This window comes from Cheilinus undulatus, linkage group 12, assembly GCF_018320785.1.
Source record: "Cheilinus undulatus linkage group 12, ASM1832078v1, whole genome shotgun sequence".
NCBI classification, from domain to species: domain Eukaryota; kingdom Metazoa; phylum Chordata; class Actinopteri; order Labriformes; family Labridae; genus Cheilinus; species Cheilinus undulatus.
Window position 1 is genome coordinate 39,800,411 of NC_054876.1, and position 25,775 is coordinate 39,826,185.

Below are 25,775 nucleotides of genomic sequence, written 5' to 3' on the forward strand. Positions count from 1 at the left end.
GCATGGTCTGTAATCAGCTCAATATTCACATGTACCAACACAATCAAAGAAACTAAAATCTGTTTGACTATCAGAGACAGATATAATGGAGGAACTTTGTTAAAAAATATGAAGATAAATGTTTGGATCTGGACGTTCTTTGGATCCAAATGAGTCGGTAAACACCGACCTAAAATCATCTTTGTGTTCCCATCTTTATAGCTTCAGTTTGCCAGCTACAATCTCTGCAAATATTGTCTTCTGACACTCCAGCTGCCAAAATCTGGATGAGAGAGGAGAGGCTTGATTAAAATGTTCATCAGCTTTGAGATGTTTTATTACCTGGCACTGACAGCAATTAAGCTTAATGAGCAGCATTGAGTAATGCAGGGTAGTTAGTTACCTTATTTGCCCTGGGCGTTGACTCACAGGCTACAAACAGATTCTCTTTGCCTTGTTAAAGGAAGTTGTTTGCATAACAGAAGTAGTCAGGGAGACGAAGCTTGCAGTAGCCTCTTTTCCATATAAAAAACTTGTGCCTTGATGTCCTTTGAATATCATCTTTCCATTATAGTTTCCTTTAGAGAACCAGTAGCTCAGTCTGTTGCCATTTCACTTCCAGACATGTGCTGAAGAACCTCTGAGCAAGGCATCAAACACCCAGGGACACACATTCCTGTGCAGCTTACCACTCAGCTCAGAATTCTTCTAGCTCTGCACCTAGGAGAATCTTTAAAAAGACAAGAAAAGATGATAGTTGGTCCTCTGCCATTGTTGTTATATGGCCTGGATGCAAGCTTTGTGCACAAATTGTGCAAAAACAATAGGCTATAAATCTATAATGGGACATCGCCTCTCTATAATTATCCTAATGATAATCTGGATAACTTCATTATAGCATGACTCTATCTCTAATGATGCTGGCTGAATCTCCTGTGTCCATAGAGGTATGATGGAAATGAGTCTGCTAACTTTAATCCACTTTTCACCATCTCCTGAGATTGGTCAGGTGTCTGAATGTAAGATGATGGTTGTGAAAATATGTGACCAAAAGGCATAAGGAGACATGATGAATGATCAGAGACCATTGAGAATTTTATGGGTTTTATTAAAGACAGTAAGACAGACATAGGTGGCAGTCCTGGTTCTCTTATGGCAAAGCTGTCCTGACCAAAAGCTTACATACAGAATGTAGATATCATAATCATGTGGGACCATTTGTAGATTTGTCACTCTACCAGGTCAACCTTGACCATGCACTGCTCTTGATGGCCATCGTCCATGCATGCCTCATCCCTCCAGGTATCTTCCCTAGCCCTCTTGAAGATCCAAGGGCCTCTGGAACCAGTGGTCAACACCTCAGCATCACCAGCAATGTTCAGTCTAAGTTTGCTGTGCAGAGATATCCTCCTAGTCCAGCAATATGACGTGCAGCGCATCTAACAGCTGCAGCATAAGAGGTACTCTCCTATGTGGGTCTTTAAATTTGAGGTGCCTGTGTGTGATGCAGTTTAAGGGTGCAAACCTGCACCCATAAGGCTCTGGAGGCAAGGGACGCCAACCCCCTTCAGCTGTGTTTGCATCTGCTGTAACAAGACATAGATACCAAGGATACCCATATATATTTTCAGAACTTCAATAAAATGGGTTCTATCTGACACTTAGCATTTGACTTGGTGATGTGAGACTTGGATGCAGTTGCTCAGCCATGTAAACCTATTCCACGAAGCACCAGCTGCACAGTTTTAGTGCTTACATTAATGCCAGTAGGGATGTTCCGATACCATTTTTTCCTTCCCGATACAATTCAGATACCAAGGTCTTAGGTTTGCCTAATACCAAGTACTGATCCAGTCCCAGGGTGAACTTTCTGGACTGACTGTACAGACTAGCAAATTAACTTAGACCTATATTTGACTCAGAGCGTGGCATAATGTAAGGCATCTCTGTAACCCTGAAGTTGTTTTCCTGCTGGTTATTGAGTTTTACTGCTAAATATTAAAATAACAATAAAATAAATACAATAAATAAAAACAATGTATAGCATGACGTGATTATGAAACAGCCTGTAACTGGCTGACAGACCCTAACAAAGGGTGAACAATATGGTGGTTAGCATTCAAGTAAGCAGTAATAAACTATTGTAATTTACTCAAAATGATAAAAAGACATTCAATATCGGGTTTGCTGGTGTGGATTTAATCATTTAAGTCACAAAAAAAATCACACGAGTTCCAGGTTCGCCGAAAATGCTGCCACAAAGGATTCAAAGGCATCAGTAGAATCAATGGGAAGGCACAACGGCTAGGTTCAAGAGGAAAAATAAGTAAGAGGCAATGATTTATGGTTGAAAAGTTATTTTACTTTTTAAAAACTGTGTTACTTCTTGTTTTGTACGACAGTGCCAGTCTAGAAGGCATCTTAACGATTACCTTCAGAGAAAAACTGCCACAACTGCCATTCTTTACTGCTGCAGTGGGTCTTTTGGTTCTTCTTCGCTGCTCTAAAAATAGGAGCCCGTGCTTGCAGTGCTTTCTGGCATTGAAGAAGAATTGATTTCCAATTTATAGCACTAACATTTATAATGGCTAAACAAAGCAAAATAAAAAGCTAAACCAAATGGTATCGGTGCATAAACTTGTGTACTCACCGATACCAATACCTGCATTTTAAGCAGTATGGGATGTATTTTGGATACTGGCATCAGAATCAGAACAACTCTAAATGCCAGTGAAAGTTGAGATTTCTTCAGCTATGGAATCAGCAGAGTGTTGGCGACTTTTACGCCTTAGCAGTCGTTGACCCTGCTCTGTCTTCTACTTCATAGCTGAGTTGCTGTTATTCCTAAATGCTTCCAATTTCTAATAATATTACTTACAGATGACTGTGAAATATCCAGCAGGGATGAAATTTCCCGAACTGTCTCATTGCAAAGGTGGCATCTATCCCAATATCATGCAAATACTTTTATAGTGAACGTTTTGATGACAGTCATCACCACGTTCAGCCACTACTTAACACAAGCTGGGTTTCCATTACAGTTTTTCACAAAATTAAAGCAATATTTAAATTTAGACAAATATAATTGCGCTTTGAATGTGTTTCCATTGAAGGAAGTTTTGGGCATGAACCTTGCAAATCTCATCTCACGAGAAATGCAAGGCGAGAAAGCTGGACACTCAAAACTTGTTTCATGTTGGTACAATTATGATTACATCTACAGCTTTTACCTTTACAATTCTGAACAAGAGACGAAAGCAACAGATGATAGTTCAGAGGCACAGTCTGTATGTATGGCAGAAGTCACATATACGGCTGTAAGTATGGCGTTAAGAAACGTCTCATCCCAATTTCTGTCCACACGTACCACACTATGTTATCTCGGAGTGGCTGGTCACGTGACACCATACGTTACGTCCTGTGACTTGTAAATGCTGAAAAAGTATTTCTTCTTTTGCGAATATATTTCTATATTATTACGCTCATGAGAGCGTAAAAACTTTTTAGCGAAATAAGAGAGGTCGAGAGGTATTTCGAAATTCAGGAGTTTCCATTACCAGTTTTTTATTGTGCTATTTAGATTTTGTGCATTTCTAAGGGTAATGGAAACAGCTATAGTCGCCTGTCAATCCCTCACCTACTTTCTTACAGCATCGTCAAAAGCGAAAGCACATCTTATTGGTGTTTTTGCAATTTAAGCACAAATTAATGTTACATCTTTTTTTTTGTTTTTTTCCTGTTGAATTTACGTTATTTAAATCAGCAGGTTAGACATAAACATAGGCTGAAGTAATCATGATCTCCAACATATTTTATTGTTCTTTTTAATGTCAAGTATCATTTTACAGCTCCTTAGCAGCAGGCTGGAGCAGATGCTGGAGTAACACCTCTTTATAAGACATAGGTATTCTGAATTGAATCCTGGGATCAGAATTCAATCAGACCATGAGATACTGAAAGACTCACATCCTTCTTGGTTAAAGTAGAAAATGTGAGGTTCTTAATACCACTGTGGCTTCAAAAAGACCACCATGTAACTGCATAATAAAACACAACAATGATAGGATTTACTTTCTTTTTGCCTCTTTGTCTTTAACAGTAATCCATAGCAGGTTTTTTTTTCCTGAATACAAGCAGGAGGCAGACAACATAATCCTTTATCAAACTATAACTGTAATCCTCTCAAAGTTGCTTCTTTTTGTGTCTGTATTTGACCCACCTGAATAAAATCAAACAGACTGATAGAAACAGCCGCCTCTGTCTGCTTTAATAATGAAGTCCTTCTGCCTGGACTTTCAGCGTCGCCTCTTCTGCGACACTGTGGTATCAAAATGCAGACATGTTGATGAGTCCGCTACAGAAGTGAGTGTCTCTGTGGTTTGATGTTGTGCTTGCAGGATGTGAAGCAGTGCTGGTGTTTATTAGCGGCACAGTGGAGTGTGTCATTTCTCTGCCAGTAATTCCTGCTGAGTGCTCGGCTCGGAGCCCAGATCCTCTATTAAGCCTGATAATTGTGGGTACAGACACATCATATTTGCTTTGTTTTTCCCTTTTTGGTCCATCAGAGAAAAAGAAGCATAAAGACAGGGAACAATTAAAATAATGGCACCGAGCTCATAATGAAGAGTTTTCGCTTCATTCTTTGATGCCTGTTTGCAGCAGGAAAAGAAAGTGTCATAAGTTTTTATAATGATATTCTTGTTCCCACCTACTAATACATGTATAGTTAATCATTCTGGATTGTCATTTCTGCAGGAGTGCTGCAGAAACATAGTTTTTGTTTGCTGTATCAGCTCTGAACTCATCACAACATTCAGATTTATTTATGCAGAAATTTGAAAAGTGATAAGAATGATATTGTGAACCCCCTCTAGGAGCCCACAGGTGGATGCTGGGATTGTGATAGGACTCAAAGTGTTATCACAGCTCTGGTGCAGGCCAGCAACAGCAACAACAGAGCAGAAGAAGACTGGAAATACTGCTGCTAAAAGAGACCGCCATAGGGAGGATGTGTTGTTAGGTGATTGTAGATTATGGCGCCGATCAGCGGGAAACCAGTACGGCTCGAGTAGTTCAGCTTTTATTCTATGCTACTATTGAAGTTATATGATATTTGTTTTGTATCAAAATATGAGCAATTACATATTTATTCCTAATTTTCTCTATCTGAGAAATCTGACTCCAAATGATAAGCATCTTTCATATAAAGGCACAGTGCCTTCTGCATTTATAGATAAAGGCCCAGGTCTCTATTAGAGAATTTTCATTGACCCAAGCACCGACCTAGGGTCGGCGAGGACCCTCTTGAAACTGTAGTTGTTATCATTATTATCCTAACTGGGAAATCGGTAATTTTGGGCCTGTTACATCCTCAAAAACTCACCAAACTTTACCCAAAATTGTCCCCTAGGGGAAATAGCAACCTGGTGGTGGAATTTTGCAAATCAATCACACAGTCACCACTGGGCGGGCGCCAAAAGTGAGATAGGGTCGTGATTAACACCTTCATGCGCCAAAATTGGTACACATATGTATCATGATGAGATGAACAAAAAATGACATTATGACCATCCTCTAAAATGTACAGGAACCAAACTACCTACCACTTTTCGCCAAATTCTGTGTTTTCACAAAAGCATACATTTCACATTTTAACAAACTTGTCCGAGAGATTTCAGCTGATTGACACAAGAATTTTTTTGCATAAACTAAACCAACTGGAGATCTAAAGTTATCAAAACTGTGACTTTTTACTGTGGGGCAGGGCTGTAATAGGGCCATAACTTTACACTGCTTTTGGTATGTTTTTAACTTTTTAGTGCTTATGTTAATCATCACCAGACTTCACATGGATAATCACACAATGACATGTGCTGGCGTGCAAGGGCCCTGCGATGTTTGTTATTGTCCATCACATAAACTTTCATTAATTGTCCAGAGTAATTCAAAATTAGCAACAACCAAACTAACAGGGAAATCCAGCTTTGAAACTGATGCATGAGCACTGATGACCTAATGACTCTCTGGGATTGCATTGACAAACTACATTTTTTGGATTTTATTTGCATACTTTTTCTTCAGGATAGTTTCCTGCAGGGTTAATTCTTGTAACAAACAGTTGTATCAGGATGTTTGACCAAGTAAAGGCTCTGAATCCTTTCCCTGTCTTGCAGTCTGCTACTATGGGTTGCACAAATTTCATATTCGAGGGGAATCAGCCATGAAGCTGTTGCTTATAAAAAATATGGTCTAATTTCAGCTTGGCGCTCAGAATCAGCACTTCTATGAATGTATTTCCTCAAACAATAAAAAGCAGAGTCTGTAAATTACCCTCGCTGCCGTTTTTTTTTTTTTGTAATCCCACAGAATAAAGTGAGGGATGAGGCCCTGACGTTTTGGAAGTAGATTTTTATGGCTGCTCTGGTCTATTGAGGACACCATCAGTGAGAAATTGTTATCTGTGCCTCTTCTACAATTGATTTCACCCGTTGTGATTGCTGAACACTGGTGAAAATGTGGAGTCCTGATTCTCAGTGGCTGCACAACAGACTCAAGATTATGAGATGCAGTTTATTAACATTTGTGACTGAAAAGACTCAACATGTGAACCTTCCTTTCTACAATCTTCATGAGAATTTGAAGGAAACATCTATTATGATTTAGATCTTATATGTTTCTTTTTTAAAAGAGTTCAGAAACAAACCTATTTCAGGGATAAACAGTGTCTACAGACAAGTAGTTAACCCCTGAGATGATTTACCCTTTTGTTGGTTTAATAATCAATCATGGTCAATATAATTTGGCTTTTTTGACATAAAAAACTTCTTACAAAAGCATATTTAATGTCAAACTGAAACAGATTTCTACAAAGTAATGTCCAATATATAAAAATATGTAAGAAAAAATAAGTGACTGCATAAATATTCACCCCCTCAGCTCAGATTTAAGTAGACACACCTTTGGCTGTAATCACAGCTCTGAGTCTGTGTGGATAGGTCTCAGTCAGGCTTTCACATCTGGACACTGCAGTTTTACTCTAGTCTTCTTTGCAAAACTGATCAAGCTCTTTCAGGTCGCATAGGGATTGTGCATGATTAGCCCATTTCAAGTCAAGCTACAAACTCATTGAAGCCTGGGCTTTGACTTGGCCTCTCCAGAACATCCAGCCTATTATCTTTAGACCACTTCTCCGTAGCTTTCACTGGATGCTTCAGGTCATCGTCTTGCTGTAGTTCTCTTTTAGACTAAAAAAGTTTGTCCCCCAGGATTTCATTACATTTTGCCACATTCATTTTACCCTCTATACAAGCCTTCCAGGGTCAGCCGCTGAGAAGCATCCCCACAGCATGATGCTGCCACATCATGCTGTGCTTCACAGTGGATGGTGTATTTGTGGCATTGTGCAGTGTCTGATGTCCACTTACCATAGTGTCTTGTCTGATGGCCAAAAAGCACCAAGAAGAACTTTCTTCCACTAGACCATGGAGTCTCCCACATGCCTTTTGGTGAACTTTCATTGAGATTTAATGACTTTTCTTCAACAGTGGCTTTCTCTTCGCCACTCTCACATAAAGCTTTGACTGGTGAAGAACCCAGGCAACAGTTGTTGTCTGCACAGTCTCTGCCATCTCAGCTGCTGAAGCTCTCTGTGTTTCCATTCACTCACAAGCCTGGTCTGAGAAAAGGTCCAACTCTACCAGAAAAGCTGTGTCTTTAAAACAACAACAGCATTAAAGCTGCACTGTTTCAAATAAAACCACTTTGGAATTAGCATGTTAACTCTTGATAGTACTCCAGCCTGTTGGAGACACTGTCAATTGATAATAAATCTGTTTTTAGGTTTGTTTTGTGGTAGGTCACTGTGATTTTGATAAACATACCAAAGTATTTTAGTACATGGTGTTCTAATCTCTGTGAGCCACTTTAGACTAGATTTAGAGACACTCTCTTGCAGGCCCTTTAAATTTGGTCTTTACCTTCTTTCACATCCCCATTCCTTTATGTCTACATAATCTGTTGTTTCTACACCCACTGCTTTACAGTTACATTTATGGCCCCCTGCGTCTCTGCTATATGTTCTGTATAGTGTCTGCTCTTTGCCATATGTATTGTTCAAAACAGTCTGTCATGTGTGATACTGTATGTTATGTGTTATACAGTATGTGTTTTACAGTATGTTCTGTTTCTAAGGGCTAAATAAAGAAGCTGATGGAGATCCAAGCACAGATTTGTAACAGTCTGCACGTTAAGGTGTTCATAGCTTGTCTGCTTTAAAATAAATGGTTACAATTGCACAAAAATGTTAAATCCCTGTAGTGAAGAAAACATCTTTCTGTTCATTTCAGTACCTTATGCTCGTTTCCTCAGTTCATTGCACCTATTATTTACTCTTATGTTTGTTTATTTTACTATATCTCCTCCTACTATACTGGTTATAAGAGGAGATACAATGCCAGAATTTTCCACCCAGGACTGAATGAAGTTTTCCTGTTTCTGAATAACAGCCATATCTTTAACATTTAGTCAAAACCCCAGCTGGTGTGGAGTAAACCGAGTATTTCATTGATGGCAGTGATAGCATCAGGGTTGGCCTCATTGGGGAATTTGATGACTGAAGGGCTCTGGCTTTAACAAAGTCATCCAAATCCTGCCTTTCAAGTGTTTCTACTCACAAAGCGGCTTCATACTTGCAATGAAACACGCAGCTGTCGACTTCTGTCCATCCCAGGAGGCAACCTCCGGGGCTGAAAATTAAACTGATGAAGGAGTGTAAAAAAACTGCAGTTCATCTTCAGGCTGGCTGCAGTGATCAACAAAATTATAACACTGACTTTACAGCAGAAATACAGCCTACAAAAGTAATATTAGTCTCTATAATCTATGTCTTTATTGGAAAAATACTTCACCTGTATTGAACATGTAAAGGCCAAGAGGTGTGCATGATTACAAACATTTTGCATTTCACATGACAATAGATTTGCTCCAAATCATTTTGCATGTGTAATATATGCTAGTGCACAAAGTTTTCCACATTGAGAAAGATGCAAAAATTAAGTGTACTCAAGCACGCTCATGACCATCCAAGGGTTAAATGTAAAACAATGGACACTCTCTCCATGGTTTTCTGGTCTCCCTCTGGCTGCAGCACACCTGGGTGCAATCTGCAATCACAGTGGATGCAATACATTATTGAAGTAGATTGCTCTCTTGTGATCATTCCTGTTGTGAGTCTTTAAACGAACAGTGTGAGTGTGTTTGAGAGCACGTGTAAGTGTTGTAAAAGTCTCAAGGTCCATTTGTGACTTCTGTGCTCTGACATCAATTCATTGTTGATGTAGAGAGGAGGGTTTTTGTGTGGTGCAAACAAAGTCCCTGCTGGTTTCACAACATTTTATTGTATTTTCTTCATGCTCCAAATTGTCGTGCAAAACGTTCTGTGTTCACTGCTGGAGTAGTGTATGCATTCACACCAATTTACTGGCCCAACAAATCCATCTTGAAAAGCTTCAGTCCACAACATTTGTATCATTTGAGGAGAACTAGGCAGTAGCCATGGGCAGGGTTTAGTTGTACTGTGAGCTGATAGCAATGGCTTCCACTTCTTGTGGCGGTTAGCTCAAATGTAGCTTTAGTAGCAGTTTAAGCAGAACTGGACTCTGTTTCTTTACATAAGCTTGATGCTCTTTTTAACTGTATTTTAGATATTAAATCATGGATGGCAGAGAACTTTTTTAAGCTCAACCAGGACAAATCTCAGGTTTTAGTCATTGGTGCAGGGGACAAGAGAGAAACTGGTCAGCAAACTCTAAGCATTATCTTTTAATCCGTGTGGACAGGCTAAAAATTTGGATTTTATTTGATTCAGATCTTAGTTTTGAACCCCATATTTGTGATATCACTAAGAAAGCATTTTATCATTTAAAGAATATAGCCAGAGTGCAACTTTTTCTCTCTCAAGCCAATGCAGAGACATTAATCCATGCTTTTATTAACTGTAGAAGTGATTACTGTAATGCTGTCCTTTCTGGTCTCCCTAAAAAGAATATCTCACATCTTCAGCTGCTCCAAAACTCAGCTGCAAGAATGCTGACAAGGACCAGAAAGGGAGATCACAGTACACCAGTTTTAAGGTCTCTGCATTGGCTACTGCTCTCTTTTAGAATAGATTTTAAGATTCTTTTACTGGTTTTTGAAGGTCTTAATGGTCTTGCCCCTTCTTATTTATCAGATTTGCTTTACCCTATGTGCCCAGTAGAGCCCTAAGGTCTTCAGGAAGTTCTGTATTAACAGTACCCAAAATCAGAACTAAAACTTACAGTGAGGCATCTTTTTATTACGACAGCCCCTATAGCTTGGATGTAGCGGTAGAAAAGCAGCAGTTTATCAGACCTCAACCACATTTTTTAGTACAACAAGAGCAAAGAGCCGCACTGTAAGCTCCTCATGGCAGAGAAGATGTTTTTACTCTTCTCCCAGCCTGCCTCATCATAAGTTTTTCTACATCATGCTCCACAGTGAAAGACACAGCAGTGTTTGTCTGCCCAGCTTCCTGGAGTTGTGCATGCATACAGCCTTACTTTGTCAGGATGCTCCTTTAATCACTTACTGAGAATATTTTTTGAACAGTCTTTTTTCTTTTTCTTTTTTTTTTTTTTTTTTTGTTTGTTTTTGTAATGTCCTGCCCATCCCATCCAAACGCTCTCTGTGGGAACTTTCCTAGACATATGTGAAATACTTATCCATGCAATGGATGTTTGAAAGAGTCTATCTGGCATGTCAGTTTAATAAAAAGGGGAGTTGTGGAAGATGTTGTCTTTTTAGGGCACAGTTGTCCAAATTTTTTCACTGAGGGCATGCATACAAAAATATATAAGCATGGTGGGGCCACTTTCATCTGCCTCATCATGAGGTTTGTCAAGTTAGTAAAACCAGTCTTATGATGGTTTAGATTTCCTTAGTGATTGGGTATGCTTAAATGGCTAGTTAATGACTGACAAGGCAAACAGCCAATCATTTTAACCTTTGCTCCCTTGTAATTTAAGCATGGCTGAGTCCAGTATGTCCAGAAATCGGACATGTAGATAAGTGTTAATAAAATAATCATTTTTCAACATCTTTTTACTTTCACTGCTTCAAATCTCTTCAACACTGACCACTAAAAAATATAAAAAATTCAATGTTACACCCTTTTTATTCCAGTTATTGAACATCATGTCACTGCTTTTTTTATGGTAAAAAACACAGAAACACCATATTTCCCATATAAAATGGTCTAGAAAGAAAAACTTAAAAGAAAAATAAATACAGTCTTAATCCTGTCATTGATGAGCAGAAAAATTGATTTTGATGCATTGAAAATGTTTGTGTTGTGCCAAATGCCATATTTTAGCTCCATCTGTCCTTGTTTGTCCATATTCTGGACATACAGAAAACTGTTGATAAAGCACTCTTTTTTGCATTTTTTTTGTTAGTTTTTTTACTTTCACTGACTCAGGAGCGAAAAACACGCCAGTTTTACCATCCTTTTCTCGAACCACCTCCTCTACCAAATCATATGCGAGTGAATGCATTTGTTCATGTTAGGTTTATTTTATGTACAGGCATAAAAAAATCAGAGGAAATTTGTAGGATATGGGAAGCCAGTCAGATTTCAGGGGGCCCTGGTCGGCCCTGGCTACTATTTGTTCTGCGCCTAAAAGACAGTCAGTACTGCTGTAAGCCTTTGTAATCCATCAGGGTATGAAAATAAAAATATTATTAATATGTTGGTTGCCAACATGTTTTCCATTTACAGTGCTGTCTTCATTTAGTCACAAAAACTCAAATCAATAAATTCCTCTTGTCAAAATGTTTGTTTACAGATATAGCATGGTAGCACTGACTGTGCTGAAATCAAGAACTTAAATACAGTCAAGCACAGGCTTTCATGTTCAAATGTGGACCATATGTCATTTAATGTTTAGAATTTGCTGAGGGGCCAGTAAAAAATGGACTGTGGGCCGCATTTGGCCCCCAAGCCATAGTTTGGACACCCCTGTTTTAGGGGGCCAAAAGGTAAACAGGTGATTTCTTTAGGACCAAAAGATGAGCTGGAGCTCTCTTGGGGACAAAAGGGGAAACTGGGGAGACAGTAGAGTCCTTGCACTCCTCTAGAAGCACCACCAAGCCCGTTAGCCCAGCCTCCTGGCCAGAACCCAAACAACCCAGATCTGTCTCAGGAGATTCAGCTGTGAGCAGAAAGAGGAGTAAACTGTGTGTTTATCCTCCTCTTGTCTTTTTGCCCCTCTGGCAGTGAGAGCCAGTCTGCAGTGGGTCACATGAACCCATTCTTCTTTGCCCTCTACTTTCAGTGGTGCTCAGGTGATCAGCAGCACCTGGCACCATTTATAAATCTCTGCACCTCTAGAACTTTGAAAGGGTGCTAATTCTACCAAATCACAGAATTTGGAAAATTGTCAAAATAGCAAGCAAGTATCAAATTTGCACTTTGAATTTTATCATCACCACAATCATCATCATAATCCATTTATTTAAATCCTCAAAGACACACTGAAGGGCAAACTTAATTTACAGCAGTGTTTAGTGGTACAATAGAGCTTGGCTTTTACTCTGTGGGCTGCAGATGCTTACAAGTCAGAAATATATATATATAGATATATATTTTTTTAATTTTTACTTTTATTACATTTTCTTCTTGCATAACTGTAGTATAAAAGCAATATTGTGCTGAATGTGCCAAATATTAGATCTGAAATGAAGCTGAAGAGAATTTGATCAAGACAAAGTTGATGCTACCAACAATAATTAAATACTGGATCTATTTTTAGCTTAATTGAAGAGGAGGGATCACTAAAAAGTGGTGCGTCAAAGATGACAACATCAATTTATCGTAAAGAAAGCCCATTGCAGATGATTTCTCCTAGATGTGCTTTTATATGTGGATCCTGAGTCTCTTTTTGGAGGGAGGAAATGTTATATCTTCTGCAGAAGGAACATTTAGGAGTTGAGTATCTTCTAACCTCTGCTGCTTCAGTATGGACTCTCATGATTCTCCTCCACAAGGAAATGGCTAGATTGGTTAACCTATTGAAAATCTTGTAAAAGAAAGTAAACATGCAAGACATAAGATGTCAAAGAAATCAAACCTGTAAGTACCCCCACTGCTTTATGGGTAGGTATTTATGTTGAAGGTTTCCGGTCTTCTGCATGTCATTCTTGGGACTCTTCAGGTCTTTCCACTTTGCCCAGCTCTGTAAGAACCCAGATAGGTGGTTTTATTTGGTCTATATAAGTGGCCTTAACCTTCTGTTCCCTCTGTGAGGCTCACTGATTTCCTTTATAAGCGAAATGTAGAACTTTTTTTTTTTCCACAGCTATTCATGCCTTCAGGGTCTTTACAGCTGAGGTGATGCTGTGCTGCAAAATCTGATTTATAAAATAGTTATTCTATAGACTATAGAAGACCAAATCCTAGACCAATATAGTCCAACAGGGTAAGTCTGCAGGTTTGAGAGACTGACGTTTTGGCTTTCTGGGGCTGTCAATAAGATCATCTAAACTTTTTTATGAACCACTTCCTTAGTTCCACTCGAGGAAAAAAACTGTTTTTTTGTTTTTTTTTTTACTTTCATGATTTCTTATGTCTTCTCTGTCTTCACCTCACAGGGGCTCAAGCCGATGGACCACAATGGGCTCTCTGACCCCTATGTCAAGTTGCACCTACTGCCAGGAGCCAGCAAGGTGAGAAAAATGTTAATTATCAACAAATCTTTGCTTCTGTGCCGTGCCCTTATGTCTTCTATCAATGGATCAATTTTGCTCCTCACATTCCAGTTAATGCAATGTGTGGACTGACTGGCTGGAATAGGACAGACACTGAGACTCCTTGTCCTCCCACTTTTTGGAGTTATGGGAAAAAAGTAACAAGAGTATCTAAATTAGATGCCCAATCACACAGAGAATGTTGAATTCTCCTCTTATGACTCTATCAGGCCAGAGAGACAGGCACATGATAACCAGTTGGGCTATGAAGACAGAGTGCAGCATCTGCTTCAGCATCTTATCCCTCATCTATGTGCCATAAGAATACTTACTGTCACGGTGTAAGAGTGATGTAACCCCTCCTCATTGAATGATATTACCTGCAGCAATCTCACAACAGCAATGTAGTCTCAGTTTGTGCAAAGACACACAAAGGAGCACATCTTACCCTATCACTACTGTACATTATTACAGAATGCAACTTTATCTCATTACTTAATTATGACCAGAAATGTACTATATGGACAAATGTTTTTGGCCACCCAACTGTTACACCAATAGGGACTGTAATGGCATTGTATTCAAATGCATGTACTTTAATATGGAGTTGCTGCTCCTTTGAAGCTATAACAGCCTCCACTGTGTTACTGTGGGAATTGGTGCCCATTCATCCTGTTGAGAATTTATGAGTCCAGGCACTAATGTTGGACCATGTGTGGGCCAGTCAAGTTATTCCACATAGACCTTATCAAGCCATGTCTTTATAGTCCTTGCTTTGTGCACCGGGGTCCAGTCATGCTGGAATAGAACAGGGCCTTCCCCAAACTGTTGCAATATTGTTGAAGGCAAAGCATTGTCCAAAATGTTTAGGTATGCTGAAGCATTAAGATTATCCTTCACTGGGGATGAGGAGTTGAGCCCAAATGTTACTGGAAAACAGCCCCATGCCATCATCCACAGTTGGCACAATGCAGTCAGGCAGGTAATGTTCTCCCGGTATATGCCAAACCCAGACTCACCCATCTGACTGCCAAACAGAGAAATGTGTTTCTTCACTCTACAGAACTGATTCCACTGTTGCACAATCCAGTGTTGGTGTGATTTACAACAGTGGTTTTCAAATGGTTTTGGAAAGCACACTAGTGGGTCTTGAGGCAAGCCTAGGTGTGCATTAGGATATCAGTGCATGTGTGCTGGATCAGTAGCATTAGGGCTAGCATCCTGGCTAATAGTTCCCTCATTTTGGAGCTTAAAAGTGTGGCAAGCTATTGTTGAGCTCGGATGTTGAAATTATTTATGCTACTTTTAACCAGTTTAACCACTTTTACTACCAATTTTTGCCATTTCTTTTGACAACTGTAACACATTTTTACTGCTCTTTGCCATTTTTGCCATTTTAGTCGCATTTAAATCATTTTTGTCCCTTTTTCCCACTTCTTCACCAACTGTGAACCATTTTTACCTCTTCTTTTTGCTACGTTTAACCCATTGTTCTTGTTTTGTTTTTTTTGTAACCCTAATCTGCCACTTGTAAGTCCAACTTGCTACTTTTGCCCAATTTTGCCACATTTTTCATCTCTTTAAACCCAAAGTGGGATAAAATCACTTTTATCCCACTTTTGCCACTTTTTAGCACAATCTTGCCAAATCAACCCATTTTTGCCAATTTTCACCCACTTGTTGTCTCTTTTTACAATTACTCACTTCTTCTTTATTAAAGTTGTCTCTGTTTCTCCTGTTTTATTTTCTAGCATCCTGATATTTGTCCACATTATGGCCTAGTTATGGAATCAACATTACTTTTCTAGTCACTTAGTTCAATGTACACATCCACATTTTAACATTACCAATAAAAGGTCATTCTGTTTTAACAGGATTACATTAGGATAGCTATGTCATACCGAAGCACAAACAAATACCATCTTTTTGTTGCTTTGATAAGTGCTTATTTTTCAAGTTGGATATATTGGTTATCACAGCTTAACTTAACAATGGACCATGGTTTTGCTGACCTCCATGATCCCCCAGTTGGCTGGGACTCAGAAAGCTCTTCCCTTTATCCCCCCTTGACTGTAACATTATCTAAAGAATCTATTTTGTATCGATATGAATATTGTGCGTCTTGAGATTTTGGCTCAACCTTGGGTGTGCATTGGGAAAAAAAAAGATTGAAAACTACTGCTTTACACCAGTTTATCCAACACTCAGCACTGGACTTGTTGATGTGAGGCTTGCATTCAACTGCAGAGCCATTCCATGAAGCTTCCGCCGCACTGTTTTTGTGCTTTTATTCAGTTAAGCTGTAAAAAAAAACAAAAACAGGGGACTCACTCCATCACTAAAACAGAAGACTATCAAAGATCCATCCAACTTACTCAGACACAAAAGGAGAACACAAAGCATCACAGCAATAAGATGCAACAATACAATACGGCCACAGCCATAGCACTGTACAGCATATTGTCAAATTGGCAAAAATCCAGAAACACCCTAAAAATCAGAATAGAAAGCAAACAAAGAAGTAATAAGAATATGAAGTAAGAGGATCTAAATTATTATATTTCAAAGATATAAGGCAATTGGATTGTACTATTAGTATTTCTTTACATTTTTAGGAGTAGCTATGGGTGGATAATCTTCATGAATTCCGCTTAGATAATATTTGTGTGGTCAATAAAGTTCCCCAAAGGAAAACATCTTTTTGAGCTCATTTGTTCATGTAGTTTTCCCTGGGTTGTAAAGAAACCCACATGGAGCCAAAGTCTAATAATCTGTTTCATGAATCTTGAATTGCTCCTTTGAGACTGTGTCATTGCGAAGTTTCAGTGAGGAATAAAACCTAAAACAACCAACTCCAAATATCTTCCAGTGTGCTTTACTTCTGTTACCACTGTCATAGTGTGCGTTGCTCTGCCCCTAACATCTCAAACTTAAATCTCCACTTTCTGTCTTTAGAATCACAAATACAGATAAATGAATCACAGATGTAAAATGTATTGTAAATGCCAACACTCAGAATGACTCACTGGATGTTTTATGAGACAATGAATCTTTTAATTTGCTTGCTCGTCTCAGGAGGCCCTGAGGTTGATTTAATCCTTTCATTAAAGTCCTCAAATCTAATATAGATCAGTTGAATGGGTACATTCCACAAAAGCAGCTTATTGAAGGCCAGAGCTGTGTGATTATCCATCTGCCTGACTCATATCTTTCCTTTACTCTCATACCTTTTCAGACTCATCTCATTTGTTCCTTTGTTATTGACTTTTTAATTGTTACATACCGGCTCTTGCCATTTGACTCGAGGACACTGTTTGGTGTAGTTACGTCTGACAGAAATGAATAAATCACAGCTATTCATTCATCTTTTAAACATCTGTTTGTGTATAATTTATTCAATGTGAAGTATTTTAAAAAGTCCAAACTTCTCTGGTCTGAAACTTTTACCAAGAGTGGAATGAAAGACATTTTTTACTGATCATAGAAGAAGAGAGGATTCTGTGACAATATTTTGACAGTCTGTTATTTCAGAACTCTAATAAGAAGACAGATTTCCCAGCGGACTCAAAGTCTGTTATCTTACAAATAACAAAACATTATTTTAAAATCCTCACAATCCAAAATAAAAGAGGAGAAATAAAACAAATTCTTCCTGCAGTTATCAGTGATTACTGGCTCTGTCCATGGTGCTGAAATGATCAAACCCTGCCCTCCTTGGTGCTGTTACTAGGTTTGACAAAATCTCTCCTTTTCCAGATCATTTCCACACAACAAACTGGAAATACACTTTGATTTTGCTAACTTAATACAGTTTTTGACAACTCCAACAACACTTATCCCACTCTCTAATGAACGGTCAGCCTAAACCCTTTATTGAATCAGTTATCCTTCTGCTAAAATCTCTAAGAATTTCACCCAGTTAGACACAATTTGCAGAACTTATTTGCAGAAATATAAACATCTGAAAAGATTTTTCACAAAGATACACATGTGATGCATAATAGTAACCCCTAAAAAAACTAATCAGTCCATTCTTGAATCAGATTGGATAAATAATGTAAAGTTGGAAGAAAATCCCTGAAAGCATTTTTGAAATATCACACTGAACATGATGAACATAAGGACCAATGATATTGACCTTTGACCTCAAAATCAAACCACTTTATCCTTAAGTGATAGTGAACATTTGCTCAGAGATTAACCCCCTAATCATGTTCTTTAGATATTGCATTAGCAAGAAATACCTAACATCACTGGGAGACTCAGAGGGGAACAGCAGGGGCGTACAACCACGTTGGTGCCATACTGTTTGAAAAATTGCTGCAAAAGTGCTCCTTTAGAAGCCTTTATGGTATAGGAACATGATGGAGAGTCCTCCTGGGTGCCCCCTAATGGACAACATTTGACAAAGTGCCCTCAATGGCACCCTCAAAATGGACAAAAATAACTCTTTGTTGCACTGCAAGAAGACTCAATTTGACTAAGTACCCACTGTGGTTCCTTTCAAGTAGAATACATTTGACATTTCCACTTTGGTGCCAAGTAAGAAGACAAGTTATTCTTTTGGTTCCCCCTAATGGACAAAAAAAATCACAAAATGCCCCCATTTGTGCCCTGCTACATTTGGCCTCTGCCTTTTCTCAAAGTTTCCTATTGAAGCTTTCCCAGATGGATGTGTGAAACAAATCCATCTAGCGTGTCAGGTTACAAAGAGCCTCCTTCGGTGTCAAGTAAGTTCACATAATTTGCCAAGTGTCCCAATCTGGTGCCCTGTAATTTGACACAATCTGACAAGGTTCACTATTTAGTGCCCTTGAAGTGGACTAAATTTCCCAAGTTGCCTCTTTTGTGCCCTTTAAGTGGACTAAATTTGATAAAGTGCGCTCTATGGCACATGTCCAAGAGCGGTGTAAATGCAATAAAGTGTCACAAGTTAAGCAGTATTGAGTTTCTGTCCCCTCACATACTCTTTTGTTTATCTTTGTGAAAGAAAAGTAAATAGTCAGTAATGCCTTATGTGTTTTGTTAAAGTGGTGTAGTTGGTTTAATCACATTATTTAAAAAATAAATCTCAACCAGGGCTTTTTTTAAATTATTTAAATATAATGTTACGTTAATGTAACATACAATTTTTTTGAGTCGGTGCCCCACCACATACAGCAGGCGGCCTTTGTATTATTTTCACCCTTGCCCCTCAAACATCCTGAGTCCGGCAATGCCCGAAGTAATGCCTTCAAGCTTGGCTATCACCTGTATGGAGGCATAAAAATGTGCAGTAACACTGGGCTAGTAAAGGAGACAGAGCTTTATAAGGGGATGGACTTTTATTAGAAGTTCAATAGCAATTACAAAAAAGGAAGAAACTGTAGTATTTGAGCAAGAAAAGGTTTAATTTGTTGTAAATTAAGATCAAACTATGGTTTATACATGCTGCACACACTATTGGAAGCACTGGGGCCACAGATGATCACATTCCTTGATAAACCGTCCAGTCTGTATCTCTGAAGCTGGGTCTCTGGATGTCTGAACTCTGAGCTCAACAGTCAGAGTAAACTCAATGACTGTGTAAGATCTCTGCAGACAGATGGAAACAATCATCACGTCTGCTGTGCATATTCCTCTTTGTATTGTTACTGAGGCCGCTCTGTCCACTGTCTGCTCATCCAGACAAAGTGTCAGGACTTTTATTATCCAGCGCACAAAACACAGTGTTAATAATGTTTTCAATCTCCTCTTCCTGTCTGACTGAAATAAATTAGACTGCTTCATACGTGCAGACAATGCTGCTGCTTTGTTTTGACACAACTTGTTTTCTTGGAAATGTTCTAATTAGAGCGACTGCACAGATAGCGTCGTGATTGTTAGCATGAGAATGTGTAATTAGCCAGAGAGGGAGAGAGAAAGCCTCAGGCATGACAACTGTAATGAAACATTAGCATTAGAATTGTCAGCCAACACATGGAAAAGACTGGTACGACAAATCAACAATGTGCCTGCTGTTGGTCTGGATTTGGTCGCTCCTCCCCTTTAATCAGGAGAGTTAGAGGAGAAACCTACCACCTGTAGACATCATCTGTGAGACTATCCAACCAACACAGCCTCCCACAGAAAGATTTAATCACAACTAGACGCCAGATTGTTGTGTATATTCATTTCTCCCTGGAGATAATTCAACTAATGTGACTGTGGCAACATAATAATCTATTAGTGATTAAATCAAAGAAAGTAAAAGTTGTGTACTCTCCATTCTGCAGAGATGAACACGAGGAAGGAGCTGTGAAAAACGTGATTAAATATCACAGAGCCTACACAAGTTGTTGTTGTCTGAAGCTAAAATAACTTTGACAGTAAATGACATGTTGGCGTGAGAAGTGAATCATCTCTTTGTTTGTTCTAAATGGAAATGTTATCTAATTTATGACAGGAAATTGTCTTTTCTTTCACAGCTTTGGGGTTTTTGAAGAAACTTCAGCTTTAATCATAATAAGTTAATCAATCAATCTTTATTTTTACAGCACCAATTCATAACAATGTTTTTCTTAAGACGGGAGATTTTACAATCAGAGCTTTAGAGGAGCTCGGCTTCTAAAGACGTCTTTGCAAGTGATCAGAACACCCACCAAAAGAAGCACTATTGTTCTGCAAGTAACATGAGTTTTACCCTTTTCTGTGGAAAATGCACTTTTTATATATTATTCTCCATGACATCAGCATCATCATGTAGATGCCTACATCATTATGATTTTTCCCCATGTCTACCTGTCCCTCACAGATCAGCCACCCTTTACCCGCCACATCACATCCCTATCATATTATCAGAAGAATCCAAGTCAGACTTAACCTTGCAAAGCAGATGGATACGCCCGTCTCTTTGTTTTTCATTGGCGAATCCATCTTGTTAAGCTCCCATTTGAACAGTTTGGGCCAGATTAGAAAGTGACAGGACCAATCAGCAACGAGGGGCAGTACTTTCAGGCGCAGCAAAGTCGTGACATAAACAAGCAGCCACCAGAGCTGGTGCAGTTATGGAGGAAGTGATTAGCGTGGATGCTGCTAAAGTGCCAGTTTTATCAGAACTTGACAACATTTCTTAGTTATAAGAAGAACAGCAGTGAGTTGTTTTCTTTTCCAAAATGACAAAAGTCGAGTACTTACATGTCTATAGTCGCCATGTTTCGTGTTATTCCTCAGTAGCTGCGCACACGCAGCTCGATAGCAGCTACGTCACGTTTTGTTGCTCTGATTGGCCCGTAGAGATGTGACAGACAGAACGTTCATCCAATCACACTCTGAGTTTTTTCTGACTTGGATGTAAGCCAAAAACACTACAGTACCCACAATCCTTGAGTGCCACATCAACATCTCAACATTGGGGGGTATCCAGTTACCATGGAAATGTGTTCTGTGCCTGCGAACAAAAGCTGTCAACCAATTCAGAAGACACAATATGATAAAGTTACACTTTTGGTGCCCACTAACTGGACCAACTAAATTCAACAAAGTGCCCCCTTTAGTGCCATGCAAGATGACAAAATTTGACAAAGTGCCTTCTAGGTTGCCCTGAAGGCAGACAAATTTGACAAAATGCCCTCCCTGGTGGCCTGTAAGAAGACTAACTTTGACAGTGTGGCCTCTTTAGTGCCCTTTAAAAATACAAAATTTGACAAAATCTCCTCTTTGGTGCCATCTAAATGGACAGAGTAGACAAAGCATCTTCCAAGTAGATCAAATTTGACAAAGTGTCCTCTTACTGCCCAAATACAAAAAAACAAAAAACAAAAAACAAACAAAAAAAACACAAATGGATATAGGGCCCAACAGTGTGGTTCTGGAAGTAAAAATCACATTCTTTTTCCCCATAGATTTGATTATTGGTCACATTATCAGAAGAATTCATGTCAGACCAACCACATGCTTCCTGAGTTTGAAACAAGGGTAAAAGCTCCTGTAGAAGACTAAAGTTCTTAAGATACAAACCTCTTGTAAGAAAAACATAGTTCATTTTTTTATTTCAGCCAAAGATACTACAATACCCATAATCCTTGATTGCCACAGGACATCTCTGATTGGTGAGGTATCCTGTTACCATTGTAATGTCTTCTGTGCCCACGAACAAAGGCACTACACCGCGTTCCAAGTTATTATGCAAATGACATTTTCTCTGATTTTCCTAAATAGTCAATGCAGATGACTTAAGGAAGCTCCAAAGGTTCTCAACAGGGTTGAGGTCAGGAGGGGATGGGGGCACGCCATGAGTTTCTCTCCTTTAATGCCCACAGTCAATGACACAGAGGTATTCTTTGCAGCATGAGATGGTGCATTGTGATACATGGAGATAGTTTTGCCACGGAAGGTACAGTTCTTCATTTTGTACCATGAAAGAAAGTGTTCAGTCAGAAACTATATACTTTGCAGAGGTCATTTTCACATCTTCAGGGACCCTAAAGGGGCTGTCCAGCTCACCCCCATTGATTCCAGCCTAAAACATGACTCCGCCACCTCCCTGCTGACGTCGCAGCCTTGTTGGGACATGGTGGCCATCCACCAACCATCCACTACTCCTCCATCTGGACCATCCAGGCTTGCACAGCACTCATCAGTTAACAAGGCTGTTTGAAAATTAGTCTTCATGTATTTCTAGGCCCACTGCAACCGTTTCTGCTTCTGAGCATTGGTTAGGGGTGGCTGAATAGCCACATGACTGCAAGCCTCTGGAGGATCCTACACCTTGAGGTTGGTGGGACTCCAGAGGCACCAGCAGCTTCGAATACCTGTTTGCTGCTTTGTAATGACATTTTAGCAGCTGCTCTCTCTTTATCTGCATGAACCCATCTGTGCTCTGAATCAGCCACAAATTTCTTCATAGTACGATGATCATGTTTAAGTTTTTGTGAAATATCTAATTTTTTCATACCTTGCCCAAGGCATTGCATTATTAGATGCTTTTCAGCAGCAGAGATCCTTTTATTGCTTGAAACCTGTGGCCTGCTTAATAATGTGAAACTAATGATCACAGGTATCTGAGATTGATTTCAGTGATCCAAAGAGCCCTGAGACACAATACCATCCATGAGTTTCACTGAAAAACCAAAAATTGAATATTTATGACACTAAAATCCAATTTGCATAATAATTTGGAACGCGGTGTAAGACGCACTAAATATGTAAACTACAACAAATTACAACATAATCATTTAAATGTAAACACTACAATAAAGATGAGAACAGAAAAGATGTGCATATCCGATGTGATTGCTAAAAGCCATCTTCGACAACAAATAAAAGGAATTGCGATGGATTGTTGGACACGTAGTGCCTTGATCTCTGCAATGAAAAATGTACGCAGTCTTCTATCCCTTGCTTTATCTCTCTTTTTGCACTGAACTAAATGTTTCACAATCATGAGGACTCAAGTTGCTAAATAGCTTGGTCACTGTTGATCTTTATAGTGAAAAAAAAAAAAAAAAAAAAAAAAAATAGCCGTTTCCTTGTTTTATTTTTTGTTTGTTTGTTTTTGTTTTTGTTATTTTTGCCAAAAAAGTAAAGTAAAAAAAATCTTTTTTTTTGTTCCAAAAACATAAAAACAAATTCTAATTTTTATTTTTAAAAAGAGGTCCATTTTTTTTCCAATTCTGTTTATTAATTTTCTTGTTTTAATGAAACACTTGAGAAAAAGGACCCATTGGCAAAGGTGAACATTTCAAAATAAAAGCCCTAATGTTAGTATTTAAGCCTATATAGTCACCCGCTGTGTTTAACAGTATAATAATAGGCTTATTTGCTCTACACAATGTGTTTAAAATAATGTAAATGGTGAAAGTACTGGTGACTTCATGGACTATATTAATATTAAGCTGAAAATAAATTAACATGAATAAGTAAGTCTGGACTACTGTAGGTATTTATCCATGTACACAGCAGGAGTCAGATTTCAATTCATGATTGTATTGTTTGGTGGAAGGGTTTATTTATTAGTGTGTGAATCATTTTCTGTCAACAACAAAAAAATTGAATAACAATAGTTTGTCCTGTTTTTTGAGTCTTGTTTCAAACAGGAGATGGATCTGCCAGAATATGCACTGATCCATACACTGCAAATTTAATCCAATTCAGCCATAAATTTACAACTCCAGACACTCCCACAGTGTGAGCAGAGCCATGAGCAGAATCCTGAGGTGTGTGGTATTTTTTCCTTTGCAAACTGTTGGACAGCATCTTAAATCATCGTGACAACAGCAGTAATGACTTTCTAATGCCCCCCTACCCTCACTATAATAAAGGAAATAAAAGAGCAGGGCATATTCCTTACCACGGACCTCCAGCTGACTCAGATGGTGATGCTGTTTGTGTGTGATAGAGAGAAAGTGAGAGAGTGAGGATATGATTGGATCTGACTTCAGCCTCAGTATGTCAGACTTTATTTAAAGAAACTCAACAGATTTTTGTTGCTTTGGACAAAAAGGTGTAATATTATGACACGATGACTGTGCAAGTTTAAAAGGAATAGTGGTTTCATGGAAAATCCTGTGGTTTTCCTCCTCAAATTTTTGTGGCCACAGGATGAGACATAATGTTGCTGTGGTGGTAATTACCATCAGGAGTCAATGAATTTTGTTGGGAGCAATTTGTCCTGGAGTCAGTTTGCGTGCAAATCACTGTACAGACGGAATATGTGGAATTTGAGGGTTACTCCAGGCAGCAGCATGTTTTTCAAAATGTCTAATGTGGAGCCTGCATTAGTTAACAGGTGTAAAACTTTCTTTGACCATTAGCATCTACATATTAAAAAAGTATTACTGGGTGAACTTTCTCTCTTTGAATATGTCCTCAGATACTCTACGGATGTTCTACATCAACCCATATTATGAAGAAAGACAATTAGTCTTTGGACATAACATTATCTTTGTTTTTCAGTTAAAATTGTGATAGAGTAAGTTTTTGCTTTGAAGTTATCATTACAGCTATATGGACCCATTTAAATCACTGGTTCATTATCAGCTTTGCTTTTATGTGGAAACTCTTTCTGCCATTAAATTAAAGAAAATTGATGTTCTGTGTGTGGCAGGAAAAAAACTTCCCCCTGAGGCTGAGATGTTTAATTTCACACAAAATCTTAGCACATATCTTCTAGTTCAGTTCCTACTTAAATACATTCTGTAGGCTTTTAATTCAGCAGGAGTTTCTTACGTATAGCTACAGCATCTAAAGATATTAAATCACTGGATGAGTGAGAATTTTTGTTTTCAATCAGTGTTGCATTTGTCATGAGTAATTCTTCTATTGATTTTTCTTTTACTTATTTCAGCATTCATGTTTGATTTCCTGTATCAGTTGTAGGATCGTGGCTCTGCTTCTCTTGACTTTTCTCTGTCTTTCTATCTTTTCTTGTGCTCTCTTGGTCATTCTTTGCCCCCTGCTTTATTGCACCAGAAAAAGTTGTGGGCACAACAAGGGGATCATGTGCTAGGGTAGGTGTTGGCATCACAACCTGAACATATACAGAGGCTGGGTCTGGTGAAGTGGCAGTGATTTTTTTATTTTTTATTTAACCTTTATTTAACCAGGTTGGTCCCATTGAGATTAAAAACCTCTTTTTCAAGGGAGACCTGGCCAAAGCAGGTAGCAGCAAAAACACAAAGTTAAAGACGGTAATATACAAAGAGAGACAAAGTACAATTGACAAAGCACAACATTTTAGATTTAAATCATCTGTGAGTCATATCTGGGAATCAATTGTTCAAACAGATAAGCTAAAACATCGGCATTCCATAGAATCTGCTTCCATGTCTTTCATTTTAGATTTAAAAACATTTAAGGACACCAGTTCCTTGAGCTTTAAGTCATTCTGAAACAGATTCCAGGCTGAGGGTGCAGAGTACCAAAAAGCCCTTTTCCCAATTTCTGTCCGAGTGTTTGGGACAGAGAGCATAAAGACGTCCTGAGAATGCAAAGAATACTGTCGGGTACTTCTCTGCATGATAAAAACACATAGATAGAGGGGAAGCAGACCAAGAATTGCCTTATAAATAAAGGTG

The 25,775-nt window shown here is 38.7% G+C and overlaps 1 protein-coding gene across 1 annotated transcript in view; it reads left to right on the top strand.

Annotated features, from left to right (window-relative positions):
* doc2b (double C2-like domains, beta) overlaps window positions 1-25,775 on the top strand; it is a 289,938-nt gene that overhangs the window by 187,733 nt on the left and 76,430 nt on the right. Inside the window, exon 3 of the mRNA XM_041801872.1 lies at window positions 13,645-13,719. Within this exon, the coding sequence (XP_041657806.1) occupies window positions 13,645-13,719 (75 nt within the window). The remainder of the gene's footprint in view (window positions 1-13,644; window positions 13,720-25,775) is intronic.